Consider the following 11614-nt stretch of genomic DNA (forward strand, 5'->3'; position numbering starts at 1 on the left):
GACAGAGTGGAAAAACAAAAGATCATTGTTGTTTAGTATCTGATCTAGCTGCAGTCACTAAAAAGTGGTTAGAAATGAAGGTTTGACTTCAGAGTATAGCTAACAATGCTATATCAGTATTTTATTCATGCTTCAGCCCTCTCCCACACCATGTGTTGCTTCAAGAAGGTAATAGTAAGAAAAAAGATATTGCATAATCAGAGGATTTAAATCACAAAAATTGGAAGAGGGGGAATGTTTATGAATTTAGATGGGAGAGGAGGGTTGATTAAGTAAGAAATGATGGGGTAAGAGAGTGGTGTGGTAATAAGAGTATGGTAGTGAGAAATGAAGAGTGGGTGCTGAAAAGTTTGTATGTATTGAGAGTATGAGTGAGGAGAGGTTGACAAAGAAGATATATATGTCAGAATTGGAGGTTACAAGGAGAAGGGTTTGACTGAATTAGATATAGCAGGATGGAATGGAAAGCATTTTAAGTGCTCAGGATCCAAACATGCAGGAGGGTGTAAGGCATGTATGAAATAAGAGTGAATTGGAGCAGCATGTTGTACAGTGATATTCCATAAGTGGACTGAACCAGGGCATATGAAGTGGCTAGGGGAAACCATGGAAAGGTCTGTTGGGGCTTATTGTAGATAGGGGTTTGTGGTTTTTGTGCATTATGCATGACAACTAGAGAATGGATTTTAGCAAATGAGGCCATATCTTCATCTGTTTCTGGCATTACCTCATTGATGCAGGAAACAGCGAACAAATTTTAAAACCTTCCATGTATATAGCAGTGCAGTCAGCAAAGCTTTTTCAGCCTTTTAGAATCAGCCTCTCTGGGCTAGCATAATTGAAACTTTTTTCTTGTTTGTTATTTAGGTACTCAGTTCATCTTTTCTGCGGTGGTTGAATGAAGAAATTAAACATAAACGTGCAGAAAGCAGTGAAATACGACCAAAATTCCCACTAATTTGGGAGCAGTTTCTCAAAGCTACGAACCAGACAGACAGAATAGAAGTAAGTTAATGTTATGCAAATACTAGTGGTATGCAATAGTACTGTAATTGTTTTTTTATTGTCAGAGATAGCATCAAAAGCAGTCTTTTAAATGCATTTGGGTGCCTCATTGATTCATTGCTTTTAGGATGATGGCCCTTGTTAGAAAAGAAATCATTGGTAAAATTTAGGTAATGGTCCTTAGCCCTGTTATCAAGGAGAAAACCAGAACAGTAAGCTTGAAGACACTGGGAAGTTATCCGGAGCAGAAACAGTTTACAGGCACCAAACTGAGGTTAACCAAGGGTTGAGGCTAAATTCTTGTAGAGGTACTGAAATACAAGGGCATTTCACAGAAAGGATATAAAGGAATATCTCATTGCATCATTATATGATATAGATTATGAGAGTGAATTATCATGATACTTCTAGTTACCTTTTTCCTGTATATTAAGTATGCATATTTCATGCACATGGTGTACAAACAAGAATTGTAAGTATGTAAAAAGATAGAGATATGCAGAAGTAGCAGTTATGAAAAAAGTATTTATATATATGAATGTTTGTCATAGATATGTGAGATATATAAGGTGGAATTTTATCATTAAGCAGGGCAAGCATGTAATTAGTAAATATTTGTGAAAAGACACTATAAATTCTCTTTAGATGTAATTAGATTTTGACTTCCTGTGGAGCAGATGATTTGTTTCAAGTGAAAGTCTTTTTTGAAATTTTGCTTGATAAAGAACACAACTGTACAAGCTCTAGTGAATGGAAAGAATTTAAGGGTAGAATAAGCAAGAAACATAAAGAAAAGGATGCTTTTCCCATCTTGTAACTTATTTTTATGAAACTAACTATTCCTAGGTTTTTACAGGGTAAAAGCAAAGAAAAGTAAGAGCTGTAGAAATGGATAACTAATGTAATTTAGTTGAAGATTGATAGAATAGGCAGAGTGAACAGTAGAGATGGAAGAAAGATATAAGGAATGAAGTTTTTTGGAGGATGTTTTGATGAAAACCTTTTAAGAGCTTAGCAATGAAGGATACGTGATAAATGATAGATTGGTGAAGAAATACAGTGGTGTGTTTGGAAGTACAAGGGGAAGGGGTATAATATGAAAGAAATGAGCAGGTACAGTGAGTGAATTATTTAAAGATGTAGATGGAAAAACAGAGGAAAGAATTGATCTTTTGGTTATATACAGCAGAAATTTTGTGTGTGAGAATGGTAGGGTGAAGAGATATGTTTCATTTAATGAATGAGAAGAGATGAATTTAGAAGTGCCTCCATCAAGTTTGGAAACCTATCTATTTTAGCATTGGAAATTAATTTTGGATATGCGTCTGTTATCTTGATCCATTTCATATGAAAGGGGCTAGAGTTAAAGTTAACAGAGATTAGGTAATGTTCATGGTGAATTGCTGGAAAGAAGAGAATATGTAATTAGCCAAGACACATTTTAAAGAAATTGTTTTCGCTTTAGGTTTTTTTAATGAAAGAAGAAAGCAATAGGTATAGAAATGTGAAATTACAAAGCTCTTAAAAAGTCGGGTATAGAGGGAAGACTAGGGCAATTGAATATGTTCAAAAGTCGAATTGAAAGGATAATATATATGAGACAGGATAGGTGTTCATGAAAAAATCTGAATTTGCACCTTTAGACAATAGAGGGAAAGTTATGGTTATCTCCTAAATGTTTGAAATGGAGATAAAACAGCTACATTTATCCTTGGGTAAGAGGGAAGTAAAAGATGATGAGAGTGAGTGTGCAGTGAGATTGAGAGTAAGAAATTGAAAAAAACAAAAAAAACATCAGGAGACAAAATGTGGCACTACTTGAAGAATACACTAAGTAACTAAGAAATAATCAGGATATTTGAGTTTTACAGGCAAGCTAGTGATCCTCTAGCTCTTTTGTCTTGCTCAGACATTGCTCTGAATTTCACTGTCAAAGCAAGGTCTAAGTGATTAAATTATTGACCTATGAATCAACCCTGAATTATAATTGCCAGAAATGTTTGTTAGCTCATTAGTAACATTTTGAAAGCATGGTCTTCCTTGCCCCCAAAATCCACCTCAAGGTTGTAAAACTTGAGTTCATCACTCTTCCTTATGAGTCAGATTTGTTTGTCCATTCCAGAGATCATGTCAGAAAGTCTTTTGTACATGGATGAAGGAAAGGGATGAAGGGAATTGCCTGCTTTTAAGATTTTCATTTTAATAGTTCAGTTTTACAAAAGAGAGAGCCCAAAAGAAATTGACCATTGTGATTTGTGATATGTCTTTGAGGTAAGATTGCATACGTGGGTTCACTCTGAACTTTTGTTTCTCCCTCATCAAGTATGATACTAGAGCAGATTAACATAATCAGCATTGTACATACTGGTTGCAACAGAACTCCTGTTGCTAAGAGAATGGTAGCCAGCAGAGGTAGATAACACTTAAGGCACTTTATAGTTGGGCTGTGTTAGTCTGAATGAGAGTTTCAATAGCCATCTTCAGGTTTCATTGCATGCCTGTATGGTAGATACACCGTAGCTGGTCTTGTTAGTCATCAGAATTCTAGTTATGTTTTTGGTGTTTCAGGCCTAGTTGATATGCCTAACAAGGGAGGTTTACTTCCTGGTCACCTAGTTACTTGCACTGTAACTGTACTTCATTAAACTTCAGCCTATTAAGGATGACTTGGAGAAAGGGAAAAGTAGTCCTTTGTAACTGAATCATTGGATTTAGTTAGATATAAATGGTTTCTTACATGTCAGAGACTGAAGGTATCATCACCATGGATAGGATCTGTGCTTATTACTTATATTTTTATTTGTGTCTTGCTGAAAAGGGTTATGTTTGATGTTAAGGCATATCTGTGTACCCTGCTTCTAAAGCACTACTTTGCTGGAATATGTATATGAATATATATATATCATGTGACTGCTTTTGCGATTTAATAGCGGGTGTTTACTTATTGGTGTGTTTTTCATTAACTAGATTTTTTTTTTTGAAAACATATTCCTTTACAAAGTTAACAGTATTTTTGTATATATATATATATATATATCTTTTCTTTTAAACTATCCGCCATTTCCCGCATTAGCGAGGTAGCGTTAAGAACAGAGGACTGGGCCTTTGTGGAATATCCTCACCTGGCCCCCCCTCTGTTCCTTCTTTTGGAAAATTAAAAAAAAGAAAAAAAAACAAGAGGGGAGGATTTCCAGCCTCCTGCTCCCTCCCCTTTTAGTCGACTTCTACGACACGCAGGGAATACGTGGGAAGTATTCTTCATCCCCTATCCCTATATATATATATATATATTATCCCTGGGGATAGGGGAGAAAGAATACTTCCCACGTATTTCCTGTGTGTCGTAAAAGGCGACTAAAAGGGGAGGGAGCGGGGGGCTGGAAATCTTCCCCTCTCGTTTTTTTTTTAATTTTCCAAAACAAGGAACAGAGAAGGGGACCAGGTGAGGATATTCCCTCCAAGGCCCAGTACTCTGTTCTTAACGCTACCTCGCTAACGCGGGAAATGGCGAATAGTTTGAAAGAAAGAAATATATATATATATATATATATATATATATATATATATATATATATATATATATATATATATATATATATATAAGAATACTGTGTTAACTTTGTAAAGGATTATGTTTTCTTAAATCTGGGACCCATTTCTGAGATATCTCATTGTACCTGAAGAGTGAGAGGTCCAGCCTCTGACATACAGCCTACCATACTATTAGATTTGTATCTGGGCAATGTTCCTGAGTGTGAAGGTGTGAGGTTTTTCCAATTCTCAGATTCATATTTATACTGCATGCTTCTGACCAGTTTGTCCTTGATAAAGGATGCAGTTTGCTTAGACAAGCTTTTCGCATAACATGGTAAAACAGAGTTCATAAGGGCTGTATCAGAGGAATTAATAGAAAATTCACTTTTGCAACGTGATTTTGCACATAGTTGTCTGAGTTGATGGACTTAGAAGCATTTTTGTGTCTACACACACCCTCCAGGGCTTAGAGAATGAAAAGCAGAGTGCCATTGTTCTACCTGGGGTGAAATGACTACTGGCAAACATGTTAAGAGACTGGAATTGCATGATATAGCTAGTCAGGTTTCATGATTTAAAGCTGTGAGCAGTATAATTTTGTTCTGTGATTGTGGTGTCAGAAATATATCGGTTCTTTGTAAGTTTTTTTTCAAGAACTCGAATTTTTAAATTGATTTTGGATGGTATTCATAAAGAACTTTTACTGCAGTTTATGGCAGTGAAAAGTACAAGGTTTGAGCTATTCATTAATGTACTTCATATTGAAGTAAAAAAGAAATAAACTATATTTCATCCATATTTGTTTGCAATATCCCATGTTATTGAGGCAGCACCAAGAACAGATGATGCATAAGAAGTAAACAGTTGATGAATTATAGAAAAAGCTAAACGTTTTTTAGGCTTCCAAGTAAGGTACATAAAAAGTGGGTGGGACCCAAAATGATAAGTATGGTACAGATTTAGGTTTCACTCCAATTTTGGCTATAATGTGGTTAGAATGTTTATGTACTCTACTTGCCCTAGAATTCCCATCATAGGCTCTATGACCTTCTGGAAGCCTGCCACATTCACCAGATGGGACCACAGGTCATATGATGTTGATGTTGATTGTGTTTCTTTGTGGAGGGAGCACAGGGCAGTTCAGATGTAAATGTTCAGTGTTCTCATCGTGGAGTTGCTTCTTTGGCATGAGGGGTCTTTTGATATGTTGAAATGGTGCTTATGATGTTGGAAAGATGGGTGGTGTCCTGAATGCAGATGGGGACTGGTAACTGGCACACGTCTGGGATGTGTAGCTTTAGATAGGTGCATGATGGGTGGGGTATTGTTTATAACTATTGCGATGGAAGCTATTTATTGCTCATCAGGTCAGTTTATCTATATGTATCTTTTCACTGTTTCTTGGAGGAAGGGATCTATGAATTTAGGTTGTTGACATGTGAGGCAGAGGACAGGTTTTTATTTGTACTTGAAGATTTTTTGTTGGACTTTTAGTGGTTTATTGATGATGCATAGAAATGCATGCTGAGCATATTAAGATGAGATTGGAAGTACTTTTGCTTCATTGCAAAGGGGTTATGAATTTATGGTTGTTTAGCAGCAGCTAATTCTCAGTGTTTTGTTTTGTTATATGCAGTTATTTTATTTGACGGTATGTGACCAGGTAAGTGATGTATTGTTCCATCCCTATTCCGTAGATGACATTAGGAATTCATTAACATCATAACTGGAAAAAATGATCTTGCATCACAGTCACCTTTAAATCTTCAGAGAAAATGCAGTTTTGTCATCAGGGTAGGAAGTCTGAATTATGCAGGAACCATTTAGTCAGTTTTATGATGAAAGAAACCATTTCACTTGTCTTCTTTTATATATATATATATATATATATATATATATATATATATATATATATATATATATATATATATCTATATATATATATATATATATATATATATATATATATATATATATATTCTTTTTTCTTTCAAACTATTCGCCATTTCCCGCATTAGCGAGGTAGCGTTGAGAACAGAGGACTGGCCCTTGAGGGAATATCCTCACCTGGGCCCCCTCTCTGTTCCCTCTTTTGGAAAATTAAAAAAAAAGTGAGAGGGGAGGATTTCCAGCCCCCCACTCCCTCCCCTTTTAGTCGCCTTCTACGACACGCAGGGAATACGTGGGAAGTATTCTTACTCCCCTATCCCCAGGGATAGGGATTATTTATATATATATATATATATATATATATATATATATATATATATATATATATATATGTATATATATATATATATATATATATATATATATATATATATATATATATATATATATATATATATATATAAAATAATCCCCTATCCCTGGGGATAGGGGATTAAGAATACTTCCCACGTATTCCCTGCGTGTTGTAGAAGGCGACTAAAAGGGGAGGGAGTGGGGGGCTGGAAATCCTCCCCTCTCGTTTTTTTTAATTTTCCAAAAGAAGGAACAGAGTGGGGGCCAGGTGAGGATATTCCACAAAGGGCCAGTCCTCTGTTCTTAACGCTACCTCGCTAACGCGGGAAATGGCGAATAGTTTAAAAGAAAAGAAAAGATATATATATATATATATATATATATATATATATATATATATATATAAGAACAGAGGACTGGGCCTTTGAGGGAATACCCTCACATGGCCCAATTCTCTGTTCCTTCTTTTGGAAAATTGAAAAAAAATGAGAGGGGAGGATTTCCAACCCCCCGCTCCCTCCCCTTTTAGTCGCCTTCTACGACAAATATATATATATATATATATATATATATATATATATATATATATATATATATATATATATATATATATATATATATATATATATATATCCCTGGGGATAGGGGATTAAGAATACTTCCCACGTATTCCCTGCGTGTCGTAGAAGGCGACTAAAAGGGGAGGGAGTGGGGGGCTGGAAATCCTCCCCTCTCTTTTTTTTTTTTTTTTTTTAATTTTCCAAAAGAAGGAACAGAGAATTGGGCCAGGTGAGGGTATTTCCCTCAAAGGCCCAGTCCTCTGTTCTTAATGCTACCTCGCTAATGCGGGAAATGGCGAAGTTTAAAAAAAAAAAAAAAAAAAAAAATATATATATTTCATACTATTCGTCATTTCCCGCATTAGCGAGGTAGCGTTAAGAACAGAGGCCTGAACCATTGAGGGAATATCCTCACTTGGCCTCCTTCTCTGTTCCTTCTTTTGGAAAATTAAAAACAAGAGGGTAGGATTTCCAGCCCCCTGCTCCTTTCCCTTTTAGTCGCCTTCTGTGACACGCAGGGAATATTTGGGAAGTATTCTTTCTCCCCTATCCCCAGGGATATATATATGAATATATGATAATGTTGATATGTGGTTCCAACAATGTTGTATGGTTGCGAGGCGTGGGCTATGAATAGAGTTGTGCGCAGGAGGATGGATGTGCTGGAAATGAGATGTTTGAGGACAATGTGTGGTGTGAGGTGGTTTGATTGAGTAAGTAACGTAAGGGTAAGAGAGATGTGTGGAAATAAAAAGAGCGTGGTTGAGAGAGCAGAAAAGGGTGTTTTGAAATGGTTTGGGCACATGGAGAGAATGAGTGAGGAAAGATTGACCAAGAGGATATATGTGGAGGGAACGAGGAGAAGTGGGAGACCAAATTGGAGGTGGAAAGATGGAGTGAAAAAGATTTTGTGTGATCGGGGCCTGAACATGCTGGAGGGTGAAAGGAGGGCAAGGAATAGAGTGAATTGGATTGATGTGGTATACTGGGGTTGACGTGCTGTCAGTGGATTGAATCAGGGCATGTGAAGCGTCTGGGGTAAACCATGGAAAGCTGTGTAGGTATGTGTATTTGCGTGTGTGGACGTATGTATATACATGTGTATGGGGGTGGGTTGGGCCATTTCTTTCATCTGTTTCCATGCGCTACCTCGCAAACGCGGGAGACAGCGACAAAGCAAAAAAAAAAAAAAAAATGATAATGTTGATATGTATATGTGTGTATATGGGCATTTATGTATGTGAATGTGTATAAGTGGATGGGCCATTCTTCGTCTATTTCTAGGTGCTACCTCGCTGATGCAGGAAACAGCGATTAAGTATAATGAAATGAATAAATCAAAATTACCTGTCATTAGGGGAATAGAACCTTTTTTGTCTGTTTTCATGGCACTACCTCGCTGAAGCTGGGGTTGGCAATGCTGTTTGCTGTGGGGCGGTGTAGAGACAGGAATGGATGAAGGCAAGCAAGTATGAATATGTACATGTGTGTATATCTGTATGTCTATGTAAGTGTATGTATGTTTTGATATGCATATGTATATATATGTGCGTATATGGACATTTATGTATATATATATATATATATATATATATATATGAGTGGATGGGCCATTCTTTGTCTTTCCTGGTGCTACCTTGCTGACACGGGAAACAACTATTAAGTATAATAAGATAAATGAATAAGTCAAAATTATCTGTCAGTAGGGGAATAGAACCCCCCCTCCCCATGCACACACACACACACACACACACACACACACACACACATATATGGTGAATTACTTCACACCATGGCCATAGCTTAAGGGTTAACAAAACTTGTATTATGTATGCAACATATAAATTTTTGTACCCTGAAAACATTTGGATGTGTGGGGTCAAGTATCAAGGTTACATGGTCAAAAGCTTAAATGCTGCTAATGCTTGTTGACAAAATATAAATTGAATGCCTAGTTAATGGGTATTGACCATTATTGTACTATAGGTATTACATAAAACAATTTACAGTTGTTTATTTCTGAAGAGGTCAAAGGTTCACAGTCATGCTGTCAAATTCTTTTGTACACAATATGTGAAGATCTAGTGAATGGATACTGCCCAGACATGTATTATAGATACTATACACAGAGTTTTCTGTCCATTAAAGTTTTGGAATTTAAGGGTGAAGGTCACCATCAGGTATTTTTCATAATGGGATGCTAAATCATTTGGAGGGAACTTTTTTTGTTTCTGAATTTTGTATGTATAGACTGGTATAGATAGCATGTGTAATAAGTTTCTAACTACCTTAGAAATCTCTGTCTGTCTGTCTGTCTTCCATACAAACCATCATATGTTTTCTCTTATTATCATCTCATACTTTTGGAATGAGTTGAGGTTGTGCATGTAGACAGTAACTACTTATTAAATCAAATAAGTTATTAAACATTTACTCATTGTATTTGCTATTCAGTTGTGTGGTCTAACTCATCATCTATGCCAGACATAGGAGCTTTTGTATTATTCAGCTCACCCTTGTCTAGGATCAGAGAAATATTTCTACCTCAGGACTAATTATTTTATATTATTTTTACGATGTGATTGAAGTGAGGTGAATCAAGATGCTTGTTTCTTGTTCTAGTAATACTTCACCTAACATACAGACCTGTAAAGGTGGTGCAAAAATTGTAGAGGTATGTAAAATATAGGAAGTAAGAGGAATGGTACATTGATGGTAGAGGGAGTAGCTAGTTTTCATTTCGTCCGGTTGAGACAGTGACCACTTTGTACACTGTTCACTTCAAGAATACAGCCTCTAAGTATAAAACTTGGAAAAGCATATAGATGATTTAAAGAAACAATATTTGAATGTAAATCTTGTAAAAAAAACATGATTGTTTTTCTGTATTATATTGATTTAGTTGTTTATATCATGGTAGATAGTATCATCATCACTCTTACTCCAAATCATGATCTTTATTTTTAAGGGTGAGGAACTAAAGGCTAAGAATCAAAGGTTGAGTTCGCTAGTTATGAAGACTATTGCCATGGCTACCCCCTTGAGGGAGTTCCATTTGGGAACAGGTGTCAGAGATATAGAGATTCATAAAGGTTTGGGTATCTTAAACAGTCCTTTTTTGTACATGTCATGATGGTGCAGTATCTCAGGTTTTAAGTGTAAATTTTATCTTGTATAGAGGGTATAGATTTTTTTAGCTGTAAACTTAAGTTTTTACACAATTATCTGACTCAAAAACAGATGTAGTTATTTCTATTTGTGGTCATTAGTAGTTTTGTCTAGATATTTTGATATAGCAGAACCTGTCCCCTAGTAAGTGATACAGTACTCATTCAGTTACCACTGCTTTACTCTAATGAATTTTAAGTTAATTTTATGTTCCTAATAGTTTTTTGCATTTTTCCATGGTTATAGTACCAAGTTTACTCTAATGTGGCAGAATGCTTACCCAGGCAGCTAATTTTTATGCTAGTTCCCCACAGTGTACCATAGTAAGGTTACACATGGTTGGTTGAGTTTCCATTTATTTACTGTTTTTCCATCAAAGGGACATTTTCCTTTTGGTAAAATCCATCAGGAAAATGCCCTTAAGGGTGATAACCTTCAGGATGAGGTTGACATGTTGTACTAACTCAGCCGTGAAATAGTTTTTCCACCCTTCAGATTCAGGTAACTGTGTGAATACTGTATCCCATGGAATACAAAATTCAAAGGAAAAGTGTGTATGGGACCAAACAAAGCATGTGCTGTAAGAGATCCATTAATTTTTTGTCATAGGAGTCAATCAATCCTCCTTATTCTTGTTCTTATGTAATTTTATAGATTGCCTAAAAGATATGTAGAGTGCTGTTCAGTATATTACACATTTATGTTGCATTATTGAAACTTAAGAACTTTCTACTCTTTGATATTTCTCAATATACAGATAACTAGTAAGATTTTCTTTTTTCCTTCACTACAAACGTTCCCATCATAATAAAAAATATTGCAGGCCTCTGCAGTAACACTGCTTAAGATTATTGCAACTATTATGTTGATGTTTTTTTTAATGAGATAGAACTATTACTTAGTTGTTACCTTTTACAACAAAACAATCAATAGATACATATTATCTAGGATAGAATGTATAGAGATCCTATATTATTGTCTCCACCTAGAGTAGATTTGAGATGTAAAATGTTTTTTTTGAAAAAGTCTTTTTTCTGAGGACTATTGAAAAATTATCTGGTTTTCAGACTAGCTTAGAAATGAAGAGATGACAAAGAATGGTC

General features: G+C 35.7%; 1 protein-coding gene across 7 annotated transcripts in view; it reads left to right on the forward strand.

The window, feature by feature from the left end:
• Positions 1 to 11614, forward strand: part of LOC139759152 (uncharacterized) — a 44447-nt gene that overhangs the window by 20920 nt on the left and 11913 nt on the right. For 3 of the 7 annotated variants that reach the window (XR_011715000.1, XM_071681180.1, XM_071681177.1), the window contains exon 8: positions 868 to 1005. Coding sequence is in view for 5 of the 7 variants with exons in the window: in XM_071681180.1 (XP_071537281.1) it covers positions 868 to 1005 (138 nt within the window). In the remaining 2 variants the exon portion in view is untranslated. Of the gene's footprint in view, positions 1 to 867; positions 2853 to 3573; positions 4225 to 11614 lie in introns of those variants that run through there. The other 4 variants (XM_071681181.1, XM_071681178.1, XR_011714999.1 and 1 more) reach the window with 3 other exon arrangements.

The sequence above is a fragment of the Panulirus ornatus genome, chromosome 32 (genome assembly GCF_036320965.1).
Source record: "Panulirus ornatus isolate Po-2019 chromosome 32, ASM3632096v1, whole genome shotgun sequence".
Taxonomy (NCBI): Eukaryota; Metazoa; Arthropoda; class Malacostraca; order Decapoda; family Palinuridae; genus Panulirus; species Panulirus ornatus.